At 39.3% G+C, this 25,103-nt stretch overlaps 1 protein-coding gene across 23 annotated transcripts in view; it reads left to right on the forward strand.

Annotated features, from left to right (window-relative positions):
* Positions 1–25,103, forward strand: part of rbfox3a (RNA binding fox-1 homolog 3a) — a 494,366-nt gene that overhangs the window by 335,962 nt on the left and 133,301 nt on the right. For 22 of the 23 annotated variants that reach the window (XM_089122270.1, XM_089122267.1, XM_089122269.1 and 19 more), the window contains one exon: positions 109–230. In XM_089122270.1, the coding sequence (XP_088978396.1) occupies positions 109–230 (122 nt within the window). Of the gene's footprint in view, positions 1–108; positions 231–6,345; positions 6,445–25,103 lie in introns of those variants that run through there. The other variant, XM_089122284.1, reaches the window with a different exon arrangement.

The following is a 25,103-nucleotide window of genomic DNA, read 5'->3' on the forward strand; positions in this document are numbered from 1 at the left end:
TCTTCTTCTCTCTTGTTCTCTAATGTCTATTATTAATAATTGTTTTTTGTCATTAAATATTGTTATTTAGCCTATTTCAAATTTCTTTTTTCTTCTCCCCTTTTGTAGAAACGAAACCAGGAAACGGGCTGTGTAAAACAGGAAGCATTGCTCTTTTTGGAAACGTAGTGTACAGTGGGCTGCTGAACGATCACTTCTGGCATTTCGGGGTGCCCCTCGTCACAAGACTGGTAAGTGGATGCCCTCTTTGTGTTTTCCAGATTGGTGGCATGGTTGGCACTGCCTCTCTGCTCCCTTTGCCACCTTAAGATCTCCCACTGGCAGTTGGGATTTGGCATCAGTTGTGTTTTGTCTGGCCAGGACTTTTACCAGAGGTGATCTCCTTTTTTTCTTATTTTTGGCATAAGGGGACATAGTTGTGCTGGCACGTTCAGTAAAGTATTCATAATTACTCAGTAGTAATATTTAATTATAAAGCTTTCTGCTCTGACAGCTACACCTAACCACAGAGAACAGCAGTGGAAAGGGAATGGGGCTGATCTTACAGGCTCATGTTACTGTATATGTTCTCCTTCCTGATTTCTCTGTCTATCTTCTTTCTCAGTGATGCAAGATCTAAATGAGTACATGCATTGGCATTTGATGTGTCTGTTTAAGAACTGAATATTAGTAGGCTACTCAAGTTTTAATTAAACTGTAATCTTAGCGCATGTCAGTGCCTCTGTCTTATTATGAATTGATAAATATTGATGCCCCGTCTTCCTGCGAAATCTGTCAAACAATATTAGCATACAGGCAGGGAAGGACAGGGAGGAGGCAGAGCTAGAGCAATTTACTGCTTATACTCGATTAAGATAAAAAAGGATTTGGAGGATCAGAAGTATAAATCTCTGAGGGTAACTTGTTTTTCACTGCTTTCCCAATTGAGCGTGTAGACGTGTTCTCAGATGAAAACTTTAGCAGCAGAATTGGATGCAGTTCAACTGCTTTCTTCAGAGAGAATGTAGCATCATTTGATGATGGTTGGAATATTAAGATTGTCCCTTATAGTAACATTATTTTTTTATGATTGTTTTTAATTTTATGGCATATCACAAATATTCTTTACCATTCATGAACTGGCATCCTGCTTAAATTTACATGAAATATCTATTGACAATATGACATTTTTAAACATTTCTTAGTTTGCATCTTAATTGTTGAATCATGTCAAAGATTCTGTTGACAAAAACGTTTTTCTTCAATGACTGACATTTATAAGGAGCCATGTAACAAGATTAAAAGGTTGTTGTTGTTTTTTTTTGCCGGCAACATAAATAAATGATATATTTGAGTAGATTGTATTTATTTGGCTGTAAATAATTGACTTTATTTTGATTGAATAATGGTCGGCGTAGCTGGAAGGCCCAAAGCTATTACATTAGCCCAATATTTACTTTATCCAAACTTTAATTTTCCTCTTCACTTTTGGAGATCAGAAATTCTACTAATGGCATTCGGAAATGCAATGCTTCGAATAGCCAAAGCACGTTTAGCGTTTAGGTGCGCTCGCTCGCTACCACTCAAATCACCATAAATGAGTTCTACCTCAACTCCAAACCACGTTCCTTTTTGACAAATTAAGTAAATTAGTCAATGCCTCTGTAATCAAGTGCAATGGCACCGCTTGTTTTTTGATTAGGCCATACCTCCATGCATGTCACTTCCAGTGCTGTTTAGTCATTGGTAGGTGCTTTTTTATGAAAATGGACTGGCACTGCGACCCGTTCCTCAAACTCTCCTGCAGACGCTAAACTGCACCTTAACCAGATTAAGTCACTTGAACATGTTTGGAGAATCGAGCCTCCCCACCAGATGGAGAGAAATGGAGGGCGGTTGTTTTTGAATTAGTTCTCCCTCGATTTTCCTTGCCGGGTTAATGAATAAATGAACTGGCGCGGTAATTGGAAGGGAGTGCGATGAGAGAGAAGGAGAGGAGCATGCAGCTCCATTGAGTTTATGGAGGCAGAAATGATGACGTTGGGTAAAGCACTGATGAGGAAGGTATAGCTCAGTGGGGCGAACATGCCTGATAGCCTAAGTGTGTGTTTGTGTGTGTGTGTGTGTGTGTGTGTGTCACAGAAGGGAGGATTCGACTTCATTATAAGGTGCTTTAAGTGCGACACGCTGTGATTGTGTCATCTTCGTTCCAAACAAAGGCAGTGGAGGGCAGGTACAGGGGACAAAGGAAACGTGAACGTCCAATAGCCGTTGCACAGACGTGCACACACTGCTGAATCCTGTCAGACTGCGCTCAGAGCTGAATTTCAGCTTTTCAGCAGAATGTGTGTAATTGATAGCACTCTGGGGCTGCGCGGGCCTTGGCAGCACGCAAAACGAACGCAAACCTCCAAAGACAGAGACTTTTAATACCTGGCAGGCTCGCACAGCGTGGAAGCTTGACTCTGTGTGGCATGTAGATGTATTGCTGCTCACTTTTGGGTTGTAGTATGGGGGTAAGAAAGAGGGAATCGCTCGTCTCTGCTCCCGTCAAATATTCCAAGGCTTGCACTATTTCCAAGACCTGCTGCGCTTGCGGCCAATATGGCGTCCCAGATGTGTTCACCTGCCGTTGGCAGCCGCCGCCTCCTCCTAATTAAGACAGTCTGGCTCGGCCACCGGCTCAGTCTGGGCCTGCTCGGACCAAACCTTGCCCATCTGCCCTGCTTAAAGAAGAAAAATACCACCTTTACACTTCAGGCCAATTGACATCTATACTCAGGTGGGACGTAGAGGGCGTTAGTTGCTGTAGGCAGGGTGAGTCGTGCGTGGAACAATAAAGTGAGCGGTTGCGCTAAATGCATGCGATGCATCTGATCTGATCCCCCCCCTCCATCTATCTGTCCTTTTTTTGCACTGCATCAGAGCAAAATGTGATCCGTTAACAAGCTTGTGCCACATTTTTAGACTCTGCGTCACATCTCCGCGCAAGCCCATAAGCTTGGAAAAAGATCAGGCGAGACATGGAGATCAAACCCATGGATCGGGCCAACAGACAACTGTACTGCACAACGCCGGCATTAAATATTGACTAAACGAATCGCGAGTCGGGGGAGTAAGAGAACACGACAAGGAGCATAACCAATTCAGGGCTCTGACTTTTTCCCTCCTTCATCTGAGAGAAAAGGTTTCTTGTCTCTGTAATGGAAAATGACGTCCCCAGGGTCAGTCGTCCTCCGAGTGCTTAACGCGAACATGCAGCACCCTCGGCATGCTGGGGAAAAAACAGTGCAGATAGTGCCTGAGAAGGAATGGAAATACAGAGAGAGAATGTTTGGGGTTTGAGAGAGAAAGAGAAGCAGTGGGAGAAAACAGAATGCTGATGGAGTGGACAGGAATATTGCACAAAGCACAACAACAACAGAAGGGCTAGTTGTCACACTTTCAGTAACTATGGAGTGAGAGGTCCAATTATGCATGTGTGTTTTCTGTAGCAGTGGATTTTATGTTCTTTTCAAGGGAAGTTGTCACATTTCAAATTTATAAAACATAATTGTATTTTATCAAGTTAATGTTTGTATAAATGTATGTGATTCATTTATTATATATATATATATATATATATATATATATATATATATATATATATATAAAATGTTTAAGTGTTTTTGTAGTCAAGACTTTTGAAGTATATCTCTTTATATAAAATAATTTGATAAATATACAATTCTGATAAATAAAGCATGACTACAGCTGCAGGCTGCCTATATCATGAAATGCACTGAAATGAAATGTGCAGAATAATGTTTAGCTTAAATGTAAGTTGCTTACGATATTAAAGGTGTGCAATGCATTTTCTTTAAAGTTTTTCTTTGTGTAAACAATACTTGAGCACTCATCATGGTGAAACACCGCCAAAAGCGCACGCCATCTCCGCTGACATCTGATCTGTTACCCAACTAACTCAAGAGACTACCTGTGGTAAGATAAGTGATGAGTTATTAAAAAAAATCAAAATATATCATGCATAAATTTATATATATTATTTATATATTTATTATGTATATATTATTTACAATTTATATGAATAAACAGTTAGATAACTGGCTATAATGTGATAGTGAGTTTAGCCATCTTCATGAGGAGGGGGAGCTAGATGTAAGTAGTTAATATTTTAGTTAATATTAATTACAAACATGTTTAAAAGTTTGTGTGATGGTCAAATCAGCTAAGGCTTCAAAATTATTTTCTTTAGCAGCCATTTTTCTTGAACCCTCTACTTGATACTGACTTGGAATAGACTTCAGCATTTGATTAGGCTTGAGATTATTTTATCGCTTCTCTGTTGAAAAAGATGTGCAAATGTTTTTTTGTTTTGTTTTTATTACAATCCTTGCAGAGAAATAAAGGGATAATAAAAAATATAACATTTTCTTATATATATTTTTTTTCCTTATTAAGTAGCAGTACAGATATTTACATTATCTGTTTATACCAAGAGTAAATAACTGAAATTATGTACATTATCCTGTTTAATACTTTTTCCATAATATTGTGCTAAACCATGGTATTGTGGCAGAAATCTTTTTTTTTTTTTTTTTTTTTACATTATTCATCTCGGTGTTCGTACAATCTTTTGAGAGTGACATTCTAGCACTTTTCAAGGGCTTTAAAGCGCTTCACACTTTTTTCAGAACTTCAAACCTCTAAATATTATCTTTTTTTAAAAAGTTATCAATTTTTTTTAATGCGATGATTTGTGAAACTAAAACATTAAAGATGTAAGACAACTAACTTAGTGGCAAACAAACACTTGAAAAAAAAAATTAAATTGTGACTGAATTACACAATGCAAGTAAAGAGCCTTTCATAATCATCACTGAAGCTGTTGGTCAGTTCAGTATTATACTATTAAAGAAAAATGGTTAATATCAATAATAGTTGAATATTTAAATTCTCTAAAAAAAATTGGATCTTGCAAGTTACTGTTATTAAAATAAATTCTTCAGGGCAGTTAAAAAACATTTTTAATGGTTGATCTAATTTTTCTATAAATCTATCTAAGCATCTTGTAGATTCATTTTACAGAAGGAGAGGTATGTACATTTATGAGCAAAACTGCATATATTACTAAATGATATATACAATGTTATATAATATATACAAAACTTATAATTATTTAATAGGCTACACCAGAACTCTTTCATTGATTTACGGCAGAGATAAAATATTCCAAAGATGTGAACTCTCTCTGACAGTGTCACTCCTGACATGCTTTGTTCTAATCAAAATGAACCGAGAGCAAAATTAGCATTCTCTCAAATCCAAATATGAACGTGCAACAGCGCAGAGGTTAATATTAAAGAACACTGTAGCAGGCTGTTGGCGGTGTGTCTTTGAAATTGCTGAGACAGCTGAGATGTTAAATGGCAGCGTAACCCCCCTCACCCACCCAGCCTCCCGAAAGGCGCGTGGCTGTGTACGCATGCACTTAGACGCTCAAACCACACACACACACACACACATACGCTCTCACACGCACCAACAAAAAAAAAGCTACCAAAAAGAGCAGCCCCGTTCTCATGGCATGCAACCTGTCAAGCGATTCCCCCTGCTCTCCACCGGCTCACTCCGACTCCTGATTGGCTGAAACCACAGCTGGAATCCTGCAAGCCCTTCTCCCACCGAAACCCCTGCCTCCGCTCCCTCTCTATCACTGAGAAAAAGATTGGTGAGAAAAAAAGAAAGACACAAGAAAGAGCACAAGGCATTACGTTGCACGCCGACTCGCCCTACCTAGTTTACTTGCGCTTTCGCCCCCCTCCGACGGGTCTTTGTTGTGCATGACTTTTCATGTACATCAGCTGAGCGTCGAGACCAAGCGAGGGGATAGAAGCGCTCCTACGGTCTTCTCAATCCTCACCACTAGCCGGCTTCCCTCGGCAGACGTCGCAGCAGCAGCAGCAGCTCCCCTCCCCTCTCGTCTGCGAGCTGCTCTCTGGCTGTATCAGTGCCTGAAGAGTCAATGGACTCCTCTCCCTGCGGAGGAACACAGCCTCATTGAAGGAATGCTGGGAACAGATGCCAAACACCTCCTGGAGTGCCCGCTCTAGAACTCTCCCGCCCGCCAATAAGACCCTGAACAGAACGACACGGGACAGAAGACGTGCAGAGTGAAAGTGACGTGAAGAAAGCTACTTGTGTGGTTATAGGAAGAAGAAAGAGAGTGGAAACTGACGAGCGGAGACAGAAGCACCTTTGTCTATTCCTCTTTTTCCTGTTGACTTGATACATTTGTTTGTTTTTTTATAGTGTCAACAGTTGTTGCTTCCATTAGTTCTTTTTTTTTTCTTCTGCTTTCTGGACTGATCTGGGAAGAGCACCAAGAATCTGACCCAGGCGGCCATCCGATTTTCATCCGCGAGTGCCCACCTGCCCCTGGCCGAAATGATGATGTACTTTTGGGTGAGTAACATCTCCGCCACCCATCAGGTTGGCCTTTATGCCATTGTTTCTCCATATTTCCTGGACCTGCTGGGATGAGACGTGTGCTCGTAGCATACGATAAGCCTGTCTCCTCCTTCTATCTCGTTCTCTCTCTCTCTCCTACACTTCCTCTAAGTTTATCTGTTCCACCAAAATACACACACCGATTTTTCTCTCGCTCAGTTACCGCTTTGCATTATTTGATTTCAGTCGGAGCAGTGTTTAATTTTCCCCCACTCCGAAGGGCCTTGTTCCGCAGTGCTGGTCCTGGAGGAGATGAGTATTCAGCCGTGGCTGTTCAGAATGGATAGTATTGATGCTCTTTTTTGAGGACAGAGGATCATATGACCTGATTCTGCATAGCTCTGGCAATTTCTCAGCTCACTGATGGGGAGTGTTCGAACTCACACAGCGAAAAGGGGATGTACATTCACCGCTTTATTATTGAGTCCCTATAGAGGAGTTCAAATGCTTTGCCATTCAGCCGTTTTTCCCATGAATGTGTTTTGATAGACCTTCACAGCAGTTTGTTGGTTACATCACTTAAAGCTACATGTAGTTTCCCATTATTGTACTTGCAACTAGTAGAAAGGCATGTTTTGCCACATTTTCAGAGAGGTCTTTTTCATCTGAATCTTTTCTCCATGCGAACTTTGACCGTTATTATGTTTCATTGTTTTTAGCATCTTGTTCCATGTAAAAAGTTTAGCTTTTAAAGATATAGATCACCCAAAAATAATCATTAACTCACTCAAGTTGTTCCAAACCTGTGTGAGGAAAAATAAAAGGCAATATTTGGAAGACATGGTTTTCTCCATTATAATTACATCTCCCCGGGTTTTAAAACAGTTGGACTTTTATTGTAAGGACAATTTGTGTTTTACAGATGAAAAAAATCAAACAGGTTTGGATTGACAGACAGACGTGTAAATAAATGATAACAGTATTTAAATTTGCGTTAACTATCCCGTTAAATTGTCATACTGATCGACACTGAGTATTTTTGTCATTTTGAGTCGTTTCTTGGTCTGTTGTTTAATAGAATGACGTCATTGATCATTTCAATGTGTTTATTTTTTTAGCATCTGTGTAACTTCAACTTTTAAAACCTTACACCCTCACACTGAAAGGCACAGATTGGGTCGCTTTTTCATTTCAGTTCTTTTTAAAATAGGTTTTATGTTTTATTTAAATGTGCAAGACTGACTTCAATGATTTTTCTACGTGTCAGTGGTGTTTTTAGGATCTCGTAACATGAGACGCCATGTCTTGTAGAAATAACTTTGTACTCTATAACTTTATAACTTTTTTAAAAAAAAACTGACACATACCGAATGGCACGTTGAATCTTTGTCACTTTGAGTCTATCTCAGTTGTTTTTAAATATATATATATTTTTAACATGCTAGTCTGGCATCGTTTCAACATGTCTTGTCTTTTAGATGCAGCATCTTGCAAAAAATAATCTCAACTTTTTATAAAGACGATACCATCATTCTGAACGGCTCCATACTTGTACTTATTGAGGAAGTGGGGAGATGAAAGAAAGATCCTACGACACTGGCAATGTCAAACTGTGCTGAAAATGGACTTTTAGCTTACAGGAAATCTTCCTCCACGATAAAACCTGCTCCCCGTTCAGCATCCCGTTCTCTTGGCCACACGGCGCTCCCTCTCTCCCCGTCAGGGGCCAGATGAAAAGTGCGCACTCGTAGATGTGGCAACCAGGATTTAATGATCGTCAGAAAGCAATCTCTCATCTTTTGAGCTGGCTGTGCTCTTTGATAGCACCGACTGCCCATTAATCATTCCCCTTCATCACTCCAGTCTCATCCGGGACAGAGGGCCTCCGCGCACCCTCACGCAGACGGTACAGGCTGTGTCACAGGGGCCACAGGGGCCTATTCTCTTAGAATGAAACTCGCAGACGTGCTTAATCTAATCTGAGCTTACTTTCTGATGGCCCGGGTGAGAAGAGAGATAAAATTTACCCCTGTCAGACATCCTGTAACTGATTAGCTCACACAGGCAGACTGACGCTTATTTCTGATGACAGATAGCTCTTCGCTTTGTGTGTGTGTTCTTTCAGAAATATATATATATATATTTTTTTTTTTCAAAAATCTAGGCTCAGAGTAGATGAGAAGGTGTCAACAAATAGACTATTGTTCCTCACACTTTCAATAAGGACTGTGTGAACTGTGAATCTACTGAACAATTATGGATTTAATGATAGTATTACAGTAGCACGATAATGAAAAAGGGAGAGGAAGACGGGAGAGAAGTGCTGCTGTGTCTGTTCAATAATAAATAATTGAGAGCTCAGAGCAAGGGACTTGTTTTTCAACGAGCATGTGTAGAGATGGAAGAGCATAGAGCTTGTGTTTGGTTTGAAACGGCATGTTGGCCTATTTTTATGCCCCCCTAGCAAGGCCTAGCCCTAAACAACCTTTGCCATTTACCTTTAATGAGCTGTGCTTCTGTTGTAGTATTGGGTGTTCCACATCACCAGATTGTTTGTTTTCTTTATGGTGGTCATGATACCTCAGTTTCAGAAATGTAACATTTATTGACACTTTTTAGCTGTTTTATCCTTTATTTGAATATCAATAAAAAATGTAAGGTTACACTTTATTTTAAGGTGTCATTGTTAAAGTGTATAATAAAGTGAGTACTATTAATTAACTTACTATGGGGTTAGGATTAGAATTAAGTTTGTTGTAGGGTTAGTTGCATGTAATAATGCATAATGTATAGTTATTACTATTGGATGGATGGAACGTGTAACAAGGACACTAAAATAAAGTGTTTCCAAATATAACATAATTTTTATATATATTTACCAACTCGTGTTTACGGTTTGTAAACTAAACGCTTATTTATTTTTTATAGTTATTTTATTGTAATATTATCTTGCTTCCAATGTACTGGTATTTGTACATCTGTAGGTTGGCCATACATTGTGATTTTAGAAAAATGTGCCGTAAAAAAAATCAAATAAAAATAAGTTTATACACTCTAAAAAATGCTGGGTTGTTATAACCGAATTTTGGGTCAAATATGGACAAACCCAAAATGCTGGGTTAAAAATGTAATGTAAAAATTTAACCCAACGGCTGGGTTAGTCCATATTTGACCCAAAGTTGGGTTAAAACAACCCAGCATTTTTTAGAGTGTACTTGTTGACATAGATACACAAAGTTAACCAAGGAAAAGCCATGCGTAATCACGCTGTGTCTTTCGGAAGCAGCGTCTATCAGCCATGTAATTCGGAGAGGAGAGCGGCTGCCGACGGTGTCATGTTGCTAAATGAAATGCTTGCGCTAATTTGTCACCACTCTAATTGATCTGTGTTCTCTAGTTGCATAATGTGGGTCCTGTAACATTTTACCGTGTGTTTATTTCATCCAGCCGCCGTCTGACAGCCAGAAAAACTTTATTCAGTCTGGTGGGACAGTAGCTCTAACAGAATGACCTGCGGTAACACAATCTTTTTTGTTAATCCTTTGTTCTTTTCTTTTCTTTTTTTCTGTAGAGCAGCTATTTTCAGCCGTGACATTTACAAATGCATGCCAAGCAAGTCTTGGTTTCTGTAAAGTCATTATTGTTGACCCCTTGGCTGTTTGTATTTTTAAGTCGAGTGCAATATTTTCACCTCGGTTGCCAACAATTCAGCATCCAATGTGATCCGCTCTGTCCCTCACTCAATCACTTTCTTCATCTCACTTCTTCTCTCTCTCTTTCTTTCTCCCATAGGCGAGACCAAATATGGGAATTAGAATTAATAAAGAATTATATATATATATATATATATATATATATATATATTACACTCACATATTTTTAGGAACACCAATAATACTGTGTTTGACCCCCTTTCACCTTCAGAACTGCCTTAATTCTATACGTGGCATTGATTCAACAAGGTGCTGAAAGCATTCTTTAGAAATCTTGGCCCGTATTGATAGGATAGCATCTTGCAGTTGATGGAGATTTGTGGGACGCACATCCAGGGCACGAAGCTCCCGTTCCACCACATCCCAATGATGCTCTATTGGGTTGAGATCTAGTGACTGTGGGGGCCATTTTAGTACAGCGAACTCGTTTGAAACCAGTTTGAAATGATTCAAGCTTTGTGACATGGTGCATTATCCTGCTGGAAGTAGCCATAAGAGAATGGGTACATGGTGGCCAAAGGGATGGACATGGTCAGAAACAATGCTCAGGTAGGCCGTGGCATTTAAACAATGCCCAATTGGCACTAAGGGGCCTAAATTGTGCCAAGAAAACATCCCTCACTCCATTACACCACCACCAGCCTGCACAGTGGTAACAAGGCATGATGGATCCATGTTCTCATTCTGTTTACGCCAAATTCTGACTCTCCCATCTGAATGTCTCAACAGAAATCGAGACTCATCAGACCAGGCAACATTTTTCCAGTCTTCAACTGTCCAATTTTGGTGAGCTCTTGCAAATTGTAGTCTCTTTTTCCTATTTGTAGTGGAGATGAGTGGTACCCAGTGGGGTCTTCTGCTGTTTTAGCCTGTCCGCCTCAAGGCATTACGTGTTGTGCATAACTCGGTTAAGTCGAGTGGTTATTTCAGTCAAAGCTGCTCTTCTATCAGCTTGAATCAGTCGGCCCATTCTCCTCTGACCTCTAGCATCAACAAGGCATTTTCGCCCACAGGACTGCCACACACTGGATGTTTTCCCTTTTCACACCATTCTTTGTAAACCCTAGAAATGGTTGTGCGTGAAAATCCCAGTAACTGAGCAGATTGTGAAATACTCAAACCGGCCCGCCTGGCGCCAACAACCATGCCACGCTCAAAATTGCTTAAATCACCTTTCTTTCCCATTCTGACATTCAGTTTGGAGTTCAGGAGATTGTCTTGACCAGGATCACGCAACTTTCACTGTTATACAGTAGGCAGTGCTATTACACATCTTCAGGAAGAGTACAGGATGTCTGGATCAAAACACAGGGACATTTTTTTCCAAAAACAAGTGATAAAAGATTTGCCAATGAACGTTGAATAGTATTTAAATGTAAAAAATAGCATATAAATATTACAAATAAATATGCCTTATTTTATAATTTGTATTTAAAAATATATGTATTCCCATCAAAGATTGATAGTGCCTCATAAGGAAGGTGTTATAATTAATTTACAGTGAGAGTAGACGAAGAACACAGGCACACTCATTTGCCGATTTCTGTCCTCTCCAGCTTTTCTTTCATCTGTCACTGAATGTGTGAAGCAGTAGCATCATTTTTGGACACATTTTACAATGCTCAGGTTGATTGGAATCAGCTACAACCTCCCATCCACCTCCAGGATCCCCTGAGGTCCTCACTACGGGCCCACGGGTCCCTGCGGCTCCTCCCAGCTCCTCCCACCGTCATGTGTAATCCTGCCGCCTCACACCGGCTCTTACACGCCCGTCACGGCCTAATCTTCTCCTCGCTGCAGATAAGACCATTAAACAGCAGAGCAGGAGAGGGATTTCTCCCCTGACTACAAAAGGGATCTGTGCGCCAAAGAGAATCATGCTGTTCTGCAGATAGTAGAGAGAAGGAGAAACAGAAAGAGGACATGGTGGCTCATGCTTATCACGCTTTGCTATTACATTAGTTGTGTTTACACAGGGTTTCCCAAGAAAAAGGTCATTACAGGGACGCTCCATTATCTTCCTCCCCCTCTCTCGATCGTCTTCCTCCGCTCTCCTTCTTTCTGAAGGTGTGACTTAAAGGCATTATCCCCTGCACAGTTTAATGCCTGACACCTTTCTAATGGACTGTGGGAATGAAAGGTGAAGTGCGAGAGATCAGTGGCCCCCCGCAGATCCCCCCGGCTCCAGACGCAGCGGGAAGAGCTTCGGATCCAGGGATCAATAGCGCTGTTTGGTCAGGCCCAAGAACGGAGGAGCCAGGTCACGCAGAGGGCTTCTGCATCCTCCGGCCATTGAGCCAAGCGGTGCGCAGAGAAAGAGAGTGTGAAATTAACGTAGAACAGTGGGCATAATTACTCAAAGAGTTCCTGAATCAGCACGCTCGGACAGCTGACTTATTAGGGGGGGATGTTGGCCGTTGCGTCTTCCGAGGGCACATCCTGTGGTAAATGTGAGCGGAAGAACTTTAATGAGGGCGTAGCTTTTTGAATAAGATAATCAGATCACTTTTTGAACTACAATAATTGTAAGTTCGCACCAAAATGAAAATTCTGTCAAAAACATAAACCTATATGGCCTTCTTTCTTCTGCGGAACGCAACTCTGAATTGTTAGATACTGTAGTAAACAAGTGGCAAAAAGAATCTAACAACAAATGACATGAAATCTATCCTAAATCTCCAGCATGCTTTGCTCCCTTTCAAAACAAGATTTGATCAAGTCAGGTGTCACATTCACATAAAAAGACCAAATATTGGAAAAATGACTTATTTTGTTTTGCAAAATGTGTTTTTTTTTTATGATAAAATGATAGTCGGTGGTGTACGATGTTGTTTTTCACAATGATGGAAAAATAAGGTGGAACATTCTTCAAAATATGCTCTTTTGTGTTCAACTGAAGAAAGTTATTGATGGGTGGTTCTGATTATTTGCTGAGAAGTCTGGTTATTTATTTTTACCTCCATTATTCACAAACCTCAATGTAGGGGTGGGCGATATGGAAAAAATATCATATCATGAAAATCACGATCACGATTTTTTATCACGATTCTTTTTCAATTTGGTTTTAATATTTTGCAAGTGGCTGTTCATTACAGCCAAACTAATGTTAAAAACAAATCCTTAGGTAACAAAAGAAAAAAGAAAGGCATACATTTAGGCCAGTGGCGAAGATAAAAATCTTTGTCATTATTTTCTTTGTTATTAAAAAATTAAGACAAGATAAACATTACACAAATTAATATTCAAATTAAATAAATAGTGCTTTATTTTTTCAGATGCAGTAGGTGTATTTAGCAGTAGCATTGAAGAAAGTAATTACATTAACAAATATGAAATTAAAACACTACATAGACTTCACTGAATAAATTGATTCTTATTAAAGCTACTATTAAAGTTCTCACTCAGTGAGTGATTTTCTCCTTGTGTTTTTTTTTATTTTATTTATATTTTATTTTTTTTTTATTAACACTAAAGGAATAGTTCCCTCAAAAATGAAAATGGTCTTAATTTTCAAGATGTTTTAAACCCGAATAAGTTTCTTTCTTCTGTTGAAAATAAAAGTTATTTTGAATAATGTGGGTAACCGAACAGTTGCTGGTCCCCCTGTTTTTTATAGGTTCTCTCCTGGAAGTTAATGGGGACCAGCAACTGTTTGGTTACCCACATTAAAAAAATCGTCTTTTGTGTTCAGCACAAGAAAGAAATGAATACAGGTTTGGAACAACATTAGAGTGAGTAAATAATGACAGATTTTTTTTTTTTTTTTTTTTTTTGTGAACTATCCCTTTAAGGACAAGCGGCAGTACTATTTATTCCTGTCGCTTTTAGACCAACACGCGACGCTTTTAATATAGACGCATATTACACCAGATATTCTCAGGAAAGCGCACGTTAGAACAGCGCATCAGCTCGTGATGTTTAACCGGCAAGGCTTATGCAAATAATGAACTTTCGTGAATTGCAGTGTCCCGTACCTATTCATTAACGTGTGATGTCTAGGCTACGTCGCGTTGTACAGTTGAGACGGAGGCGCCAGAACTCTTCTGATAGAATGCACTGTAACACGATACTACGATATTTCTCAAAAGCAGATCGTGGAGAAATTTTAATCGTCCACAATTAAAAATCGGCATATCGCACACCCCTACCTCAATGCATAGCACAAAAGATGAACTCACATACAGTTGGTGTGTTACTGGCCATTGTTTTAATCCACTTCAGTCAAATGCAAATCACATTTCTATAGGCGTATTGGATATTATGAGCCATGTTCACCATAGAAATGGCGCTGGATTCGGATTGCCTACGCTGCCATCATGTTCTTCGCAGGATGAAAATAAGGAGCAGTGATTGCGCAATGAGTTGTTCTGGCAGTTCAATGATTAAGAGCAGAGAAAAAACTTTAGAATAATGTCATGAGGTTCATTCATGAAGTTGTGTGAACCCAACGCATTCTCATCCCAAGCTGACATATACGACGCTTTTGCCAAAGCGTAGACAGCCAACGCACATGGCACCCTTTTGCATCAATATAACACACATAGAGTATGGGTAGGTTTAGGTCTGGGGTAGGGTTAGGGTTAGACCACTAGGAGGCGCCTTCTGCCCCATATATATCTGGGTCTTATATTGACGCTAAAGGGTGCCAAAAGCGTCGTATATGACGCCTTGGGATGAGAACGGGCTGGTGAACTTTGCGCACTTTGGTCAGAGCAGTAATAATGCAATTAAGGTGCTTGCCTGTTTATTGTGGTTAAAATCAGCATATGTCACAGTTTTTAGTACAAGCATTAGTTTGATCGAAATATTGTGTTTACATGAGGTAAAGTTTAAGGGTATGAGGGCATTATGAGGGTGAACATAGTCAGTGAAATTGCAGATTTTTCATTTTTAATTGAACTAACCCTTTTGTTTTTTTTTGTTTTTATGTTGCATTCAAAATCCACGTAGCTCAGACATCTATATGGGGATGTTCCTCTTCAATTTAAGAAGCATGACACTTCTGGACAGCTCAGGGTGAGGGACAAATAAAGGAAGTGTTCTTGGGGGGGTTTCGAGTTTAGTACAGATCCAGGTACAGCTGTTGCTCTGCCAGCCATGGGTCATTAAGACACAGAGGGGACACACAGACTGTAAAACTAATGGCAGGACACTGACATTAACGTTATAGGTTATTGACCTATCTGAGGGGATTTATGGTGCAAATCAAGCGACACTGTCAAAGGGAATGGGAGAAATAAGAGCGTTTTCACACCCTGTGCCCACTCAGAGCATAAGCACCAAACTTACAATCAATTCCCTGTGAATTTTACAAGACAATGCTCGAGAGAAAGCTCAACTCCCGCTGGCAGTTCTCGGATGCTTTTCTCGGTCTTTCTCCCTTCCTCCCATCTTTCGCTCACACTCTCGTTCTGTATTTGCTCTCTGGCGTGTACAGGTCATGCAGAAAGGGATGTGCTGTTTGAAGTGTGTTGGCTCTTTTATTCCCTGCCCCTTTGTTCCCAGGACTCCCACAGCTTGACGTGTCTCAGTTCACAGCCTGTGTGTGTGTTAACTTGCGTGTTATGTGCAGACTTCACCTGAATCTGAATAGCATATTACAGTGCTATGTAACAATTATCTAATCTTCTGGTGTCAATCTAGCTGCTAATCTAGCTACTATCTTTCTCAATTTTAGACCAAGCAACCTCTGGAATGATTTGCTTTTGGTGAAAAATCAATCCGACTCAGTGAATCAACCAATAGAGACATCTGATGTGTATGTTTATCTGATGGATTTTTGGAAACACAAGATTTGGGTTACCGTGAAGTAATTCTGTTGCTGTAATACATTTTGGTCCATTTTGAAATATTAACTTGTGAAAGCAAGCCAAAACGAAAGAAAATGCAACACTGCCTCAATTTAGCCCATGTTACCTCACCCTTAGTGTTTCATGATTAAATTGGGAGAGGAGAAAGTATTTAACATCCAAAAAATGGTCCAAAGAAGAATCACAATGACGAGAAATGGAACAGAAATGCTTATATAATGGAGTTATATAACACATATTACATTCACTACTGTTCAAAGTAACTTTTTTATATATGGTATTCTTTTGAAAATTCTATTCATCAAAGAATCCAGAAATAAAATGTATCATGATTTCCAAAAAATAAAAAAAACTAATCAGGTTTTTTCCTAAGAAATGTTTTTTTGAGCATCAAATCAGCTTAGTAAAATGATTTCTGAAGGATCGTGTGACATTGAAGACTGGCGTAATGGCCACCAAAAAATTCATTGTTGCCATCACAGAAATAGATTACATTTTAAAATATATTAAAATAGAGAACAGTGTTTAGAAATTGTAATATTTCACAGTATTTTCTTTTATTTTACTTATTTTTATCAAATAAAATGCTTAAATCTTACAGGTCCAAATCTTTTGAGTGGTAGTGTAGTTGTAAACTCTAGGGAAATGGCAGGGAAACATTTACACTGATATCAGTGTGTGTTTTGTGTAAGATATACTGTACGTGTTGTCAGAAAACATCTCTATCTAAAATACCTTTTAGATGGTCCGTCTCTAAGTTATGGTTACAAATGTCTGAATTCATTTGAAGAAAGACGCAATGCAGTGTAAAAAACCCTCCCCTGTCATTTAGCCAAGTGCAAATAGAAAGGCCACTATATGTCACTTTTAGTGCTTGCCACCTATTTCACTAGTTCACCACACTCAAAAGGTCTCGCAAGGCCAACTGAGGTTTCTTTTTTCCAGCTGACTGCTCCACTGGCCTAATGGGGTCTATCTGCAGGCCTTCAGTTTGGGTATGTTTGTCTAAAAGCCATTTTAATATCCTACTGTTTGGTTCTGAGAGCAGGAAGCATGCGGAAAACCAACGGGATAGATGCTTGAGGCATTGAAGGAAGGAGCTACAGAAACCTGGTCAAAGAGAGATGCACAATGGCAGCCTGAGACAATTTTTCAGTTTGTTCTTCTCAGCTCAAGCTAATTGTTACAAGTCGGCGGAGGATATTTTTCAATGATATCAGTCTGTTACCATCTTGTTCTTTCTCTGTGAGAGCACTGGTGATTAGAGCTATAATACAGTATCATAGAATTTTAAAATTGTGATTTAAAAATTCGCCAAGCCCAGAGAACTCTTTGCAATTAATGAAATATTTTTAAAATGTAAGTGTGTGTGTGCGCGTGTGTGCAAATATGCTTAGCTCAAATATTTTAGGCTTGGAAGTCTTGCATCTGTTTTTTCTGGTGTACTTGAATATGCTTCCATGCTTGATTGTTGAAAAAAAAAAACATTATTTTTCACACTTTTTACATTATTACTGCTCCCTTCTCCATATTCTGTCCCGAACGTGTCATTTTTGATGAACCCCCTCCTTTCGAAATACAAAATGTGCTGTGATTGGTTAGCTTGTCCAGGTTTTTTTTTTGATTGGCAGCACTGTTCGGGATATGTCCCGCCCTTCCATAACTGCGAGCTCTACTCTAGTGTAAATAAAGGAGGGCAAATTCGAGCCCGATTCAGACCCTGACAATGTTATTGTTATCATGCAAACCGGATTTTAAGCTTGGACTTTGCAAGCAAAGATTTCACATGATGTTTCAGAGTGGTGTGTTTTTCTTATAGGCTACATTATAGATACGATGTTATGCACCATTTTAGTCATGATATTTGTCAGAACACGATGCTAATACAAACAGTAATCAATTACAAAAACATGGTTAATTATCTGGAGAGGGTATAACAACATAAAACTTAGAATTAGAACTGTTAATAGAAAACGCAACTACAAATAATAAGACTACAACAGATTGTCCTGATATAAGTAGAAACTGCTCCATTCCAGGAGATGCCTTCATGTGTAGCCCGCAATGTAGTTCTGGAAGCTGTTCTCCGTAAAATGTGCAGCGCACAGATAAACATTGGGATTATAATGTTAAGGAACAGTATTTAAAATAAATGTTAACCACTTTAAATTCGGCAATCTTTGGAAGGTCAAATAAACGAGTTGTGGAAAAAACAGTGTCTTTGTAGTTTTTTAAAAGTGGATTCTATTAAATACAATATCTATAGACCCCTTTACAGTTGGTAAACATGGTGACGTTTTTTGTGGGCGGAGCTTAGTTGGAGGCAGAACTATCCCCCTTTCCGCTTCACTACCGCTAGTTAGCAAGTATTGTTAGCTTGTTTTTTAACAATGATGGAGAAAATCCGATTTTATCTTAATGTGTAAGGTCACTTAGAGTCCAGGACAGCGATTGTTATTTCCAAAAGTTATTTTTAACGGACGGAACCAGATTGGCCGACCCGTATAGCCGCCTACACGCTCACTCAATGCATGGACGATCTGACAGGATTAACGTTACTTTGAGTGGCCTGACTTCTACAACTTATAGAGAAACCGATCGTAAAGAGAAACTGAGGACATATAAATCTTTAGATGCCTATAACTATATGGTCCTGTACAAGACTTGTGTGTACGATCCACAGTTCTGCCGAGCCAGCGCAGAGACGACGACAATGTAAAGAGTGACATTACCGTGCGATTTTAATGATGTGAATATTTTCTAGAAATAAAAATTCCAGATATAGCATATTCATTTTTCATCAATTCTTGCACCAAACAACACAAGATGACATTTAATAATAGTAACAATTATTTAAGCTCCTTATAATGTAGCCAAATCTGTGCTGGTTTGTATTGGCCGCCTCCAGTTTTCACTTTGTTTTGCCTCCAGCTAGCGCCGTGACGTCGGCGCAAAAGGGTCTATTAAATAAATAATATAATAGTGGACTTTGAGCTTTTGTATTCTTGCAGATCTTTTTTTTTTTTAAGTTGAAAAAGTGTAATTGTACCCCTTTCATTTAATTCACAAGGTTTGCGACTGGTCAGTAACAAGCTTGCAGAGGTGCTATTTGCTTTTGTTGATTTGTTTGGATTGTAAATTGTGCTTACTTGCACCTCACACTACAACGTCCTCTGGGAGTCATCGTTTTATTTGTTAAGCAAAATATATTCAAAGTCACGTTTAACTTAAACTAGATTTTTTTCTGGTGACGAGCAATAAAACATTGACCTATAGAAGCTGTGTGATATTTTGGATTTTGTGCAAAGGAGATGCATTGTTTCATTTTAAAAATCTTGTTTTCGAGTCATTGAGCTGTTAAGAAATGAAAACTCAAACTGAAACTTTGAGTGGACAATAAAAAAATAGAATAAACCCTTCTTTTCTCTCACATATCTCTGAAATGAGGGAAATCAGCCTGTCATAACACAGCCTAAATAGACAGACAGGTGTTTATCCTCATATCATGTGCATCACTGCATTTGACTGATCAAAATTGGTCGCGTTTCCATTTTGATCAGTCAGACCCTGCTCTTCCATCAACATATCAGTTTGAACTTTCATAAATTTCCAAAACTTCAAATACTGGAGATCTATTGATTACTCAGCTGGTTTTATGGAACCGGTCTGCCGTGTTTCCCGCTCTCCCCACATCTCTGACAGAATGATGTGGCAACGTGTGCGTCACCGTTCCCTTCTGTAAAAAAAATAAATAAATAAATAAGTGAATGGAAAAACACTTTTTCACTGTTTGATTTAAGGATTCTCTGAGTGCCTTTTTTAAAGCGCGCGACTTCCCTCAAACGAGTCCTTTGATTCAGCGAATCCGCACTGCCGCAGCCTCTGCTGAGAGGAGGATCTTTTCACCCATAAGCACATCTAATTGAATCAAAGCACGTGCCCTGTTGTTCTTGCCTGATTGCAAACAAGCTTCTTCCATTAATTCAATAATGAGATTTAGTCCAAATGATTGTCCTATTAGACACGAACCCTCATTCGCCACCCGTTCGTTCGACTTCACCTCAATGTGCACTGCTTGCACCTCACAGGTAATTATGTCGGAATTAATGTCATGTGTAGTAATTGGATTCCAAAGCAAAGATACCTCATAATAGCACTTGTAATGAGGAAAAAGCAGCGGCATAGAAATTTAGTATTAGAACGTGAAGCGGTGTTGGCACACTGGATAAGGTGGATAGGCCGTCCTAATGAATAGTCTCTGTATGGGGTCATCCTTTGATCATGGGACCTCAAAGAGCGCCGCCGGCTCTAAATGAATAGTCGCCTCTGACATTGTGTGATAGACAATCAGGGAAATGGCTGTTTTACCTTATTAGAATTGCTTTACAAATACTGACATTGTTATAGTTGTAAAAGTTGAGAGGTGTGTGTGTGTGTGTGTGTGATTTGTTCTGATGTTACAAAACTCTCTATGAGACACACAGCCAAATACACTGCAAATATACACTTTGCAGTCCTATTGGAAATATTTTTCTTGTGATTTACTGTCCATTTTAAATGCATAACACATAACATACATTACAAGTTGTTTTTTTACAAGGCAGAACTGCATTAATAATCCTTAAACATTCAAAAGTCATTCTACTTTTTTATGAATAATACTATTTTTACCCCCCGAACTGTACATTTCTTCAATGAATTTGACTAAAACTGATTAACTTTGCAAACTTTGTATTTAATTAAAGGAGTAGTTCGCTTTTAAAAAAAAACTCACCCCCATGTCATCCAAGATATCCATGTCATTCTTTCTTCAGTCAAAAAGAATTTAAGGTTTTTGATGAAAACATTCCAGGATTTTTCTCCATATAATGGACTTCAATGGGAACCAAACGGTTCAAGGTCCAAAAGACAGTTTCAGTGCAAACTGAAAACTGTTCAAAGGGCTTTAAACGATTCCAGACGATGAGGCTCTTATCAAGTGAAACGCCTTGCTCTGTTCTGTGATGCGCGTTCTTGACTCTCCTTTTCGAACTCATTCATCAAAATGAACGAATCTTTTTTCGAGTCATTTAGTTCATTCAACGAACGAAATGAAATAATTGACTCAGAAAAAGATTTGTTTCGAACAGGAGAGTCACACTGAACAGAGCAAGGCGACCATTTGAGCTTATAAAACTTAAACTTTATTTATTTTTTAAATGAGCGATCATTTCGCTTGATAAGACCCTTATTCATCGTCTGGGATCGTTTAAAGCCCTTTGAACAGTTTGCAGTTTGCACTGAAACTGAATTTTGGACCTTGAACCATTTGGTACCCAGTAAAGTCCATTATATGGAGAAAAATCCTGGAATGTTTTCATCAAAAACCTTAATTTCTTTTCGACTGAAGAAAGAAAGACGTGGACATCTTGGATGACATGGGGGTGAGTAAATTATCAGCAAAAGTTTTTTTTGTTTTTTTTTTTTAAGTGAACTACTCCTTTAATGTATTTACAAAGATTTATATTGTTAATTCTGATTGGTCTTAAGTATAATATACATACAGTTTTCTGAAATTTTTCTCTTTTTAACCATCTATGGCTGCATTTTCACTGCTAAAGCGTTGTTGTTTTGTGTGTTGATGGCTCAAACACAGCCAACATGAAACAAGACACTTGCTGACTATATTTATAACAGCAAAGCAGCTTTTCATTTACGCAGATCCAACGCCTAAAACTTTAACGCAATTCTGTTCCTGCTATGCAAGCACTCGTATTTCCTTCAGGAAATGCAAATCTATTTTTTTTTTTATTGCTGTCCGTATCAAGAACAGTATTATTTCATTTGCTGTTGTCAGTGTTGTGAGGTACTCTGCAATAGTTCATTGACAGTATGGCATCCATTCCATCCTTGATTCATTCTTTCTTTCTTTCTTTCTTTCTTTCTTTCTTTCTTTCTTTCTTTCTTTCTTTCTTTCACCTTAAATCATGCAATTGTTTAAAAATGGCAGCGAGAGGACAGGAAATCCGCGAGCGCTTGTTCCCAAGTTAAAGATGCTGGTCTGAAACACGTCTGACCTTTTCGGAGCTTGTGGGAGAGGCAGACAGACCTCAGTGTACGTTCGGGGACCCACCGCAGCAACCCGGATAGAGCAGCTGACCAGAAACAAATAGAAAGAAGCAGCAATCATTTTGCTCTGCTCGGCAACTGTTAGATTTCGGCCCATCATCATTCTAGCTATTTAAATTTTAATGCTGTTGCTTCTCTGAGCTGCCAGCGAGGCAGGACCGTTCTCGGTGCAGTGAACACGGTTTGTTTGTTGGCGTTTTTCTGCTCTGCACGTGCGTGTGCTTGTTTTTTTTCTGTGTTAAGAGTGTGCTCATATATGCTGCCTAAACAAATGAGCGTTTTGTTTGATACTTTAAATTAGCAGACTCTTCATCCACATAGTCCATACTTAGTTATTTGCGCAAATCCTGTGTGGGAGGAAAACAACGTTCACCTTTTCTTTCCCAGTGAAATTCCACACCTCTAATTTCTGCTCCCCCCCACCTTTCTTTTCCCAGCTCATTAATATTTAAACCCACACCTTCAGCAAACTTACAAAAAAAAAAAAAAAAAAAGTGGGAAAGGGGATTGTGTTCTCAGGGATCCCTTAATCCCCAGAATTAGCAGTTTAATAGCAAGGAGCCATTTGTAGATTAGAGAGATCAGGCTCACGGGACCCTCCTTTATACTCACTACTTAAATACTTAGAATTTTAATGCAGCTACAAGACCCTGTTTAAAGTCACCCTTTAAGACCTCCCTCTGTCCCCCTCGTGCAGTCACAAAGACTCTGAGAGGACTTCGCCAAGAGGTCGTGGAGTGATACTTTAGTGTGTGTGCCTGAATAATATTCAATTTCATAATGCATTTCGTTGAAATAACTACATTTGGGACTTGGGGAGAGCTGAAAAGCCTTTAATTTGTAATCATACATATGTATACGGCGTGCCTAATCCTCACACTGTTAATGTCTTATTTAAATTTTTCACACAGCTAATTTGCCATTCATTCCTCATTCCTGTAATGTGTGGTAAACAAGCCTTCTTTTGGGGCAGGAATTACCGCTCTAACAGCTCGTGGAAGCCGGATCAAACAGTCGCTATCTCACCTCATTTTCATATAATTTGCCCGAGATGACAACTGTCTATTTTAGCTAGATGAGATAAAGTCTGATCCAGGGAAGGCAGTGTGTTTTTAATAATCATCTGACTGGAAGTAATTTAGTCTTATGCTTGTGTGGAGATTGTATCTTTGTATTATGGACTCAGCCAGTCCAAAAATGCAGGATTAGCACGAAGCCTGGTGAAATTGTCTTTAGAGGTGGACCCCCCGACGTGATTAAAACCAATAAACGTCGCGTTTTTTGTGTGTCCAGGTGTGCTAGGGGTAATTTGATATGTTCTGTCACCATCAAAGATTAATCTGTCATTTCAGTCTTCACATAACATTCCAAATTTTCTCTCCCCCCCCCCCCCCTCCCCTTCTTTCCTCTCTCTGGAACATTCATTCGTGATATTAAGTGCAGAAAATGACTTGCGCTTGAAAACCCTCTGAAATTGAATGGATCCGAGGCGATGGATTGCATGCCATTCATTTAGATAGAGGGAGGCTGGGGGTTGGGGGGGTGGAGGCTGGTAATACTGAGTGGCTTTTGCCTTACGGCCGATAAATTGCTGGTGCACTAAACCTTTGGAGGGTGAAACACACATCGCCGGTAGCCTGCAGTGACACGAGTCTTTTTATTAACCAATGTCGCACTATAGGACATGACCAGCATGCTCCATTCCTCACATGTCGAGTATTTCTAGCTCCTGGCCCACTCAACCAATTACCGGAAAACACGTTTTAATGACTTTCTTTTTTTTTTTTCTTCTTTTTTTTTAACCTGTGGAGAAGTCTTTCAATATATCTACACACTGTCGATCTGTACCCAGACATGTGTGCAGCCCCAGATTAATTACTTCTCTATATTGTTTTAAAATCAAACTGAGGGGACATGTGCCCATCAGTTTTTTTTTTTTTTTTTTTTTTTAATGCATTATCATTGCAAGTAAAAAATAAATAAAATAAAATAAAAAAGTGAAAATTGTCCATTGTCGAAATTTGATGAGCTAAATTGAGCTGTAATTTTTGCAGCTCAGTTGTTGAAAATTCTGTCATGATGGAAATACAAAAAGTTGAACAAGATGTGAAAAACAGGAAGGACCAAAAAAAGACAGTAATAAAGAGTGAAGGAATGCTGGAAGGAAATGGGAAGGATCAAGAAAAAAGGGAGGGATGAAGGTAGCAAGAAGGAACAAGGGAAGGAAAAGGGTAAGAAAGGAATGAAAGAAGGGGGAATGTAAGAAAAGAAGGGGAAAGGCAAGGAAGGCTGAAAGAAGACAGAAGGAAAATGAAGGTGTCGATGAAAAGGGGGAGGACAGAAGGAGAAAATGCAAGGAATGCAGAAATAATATGCAGAAACGGATAGACATATTAAGATAAAAGGTAAGTACGGCAACAATGAAAAAAAGAAAGAGAGACCGGATGGGAAAAGGGAAGGAAAGCAGCATGAAAAGAGGAAGTATCTTTGAGAAAAGAGAGGCAGCTGGAAAAAGGAAGACAGATCGGAGAAGGGAAACTGTTTTGAAATTAGTGTTTTTCCTCCCTTTTGGTCATGCCTTAGAGTCCCAAGTGAGCCAGATCGGCTACTGTTTCCTTCTCATAAAAAAAAAAAAAAATAGCGTGACACATCTGGCTACTTCTGCAAAACCTTTCTACAAAAGGTGTCAGAAGGTTCTAGATTTTTTTTTTTCTGGTGTTTCATTTAAAATTTTTATGCCAATGGTTGCTAAAAAAAATAAGTTGTTAGTAGTACGGCATCTTGCCAGAACTATGTCTACAGCGGTAAGTTATCGTATGAGACCGAGTAGTGACTAAGTGGTGGAATGAACAGAGAGGTTTTGGAGAATAAGTGAGGGAGGGGCGTTTGTTGTCAGACCGAATGTGCCGTTGGCTGGTGACACAGTTGCACTGGTCCGGATGACTTCAGAACTCGCTCGGATGAAGCAGGAGGCCAGAATGTGGCTTCTGCAACCTGCAACACCCCCCTGTGTGCCCACCCCACATTACCAGCTGTTCCCCGT

The sequence above is a fragment of the Pimephales promelas genome, chromosome 17 (genome assembly GCF_988280905.1).
Source record: "Pimephales promelas chromosome 17, fPimPro1.hap1.1, whole genome shotgun sequence".
Taxonomy (NCBI): Eukaryota; Metazoa; Chordata; class Actinopteri; order Cypriniformes; family Leuciscidae; genus Pimephales; species Pimephales promelas.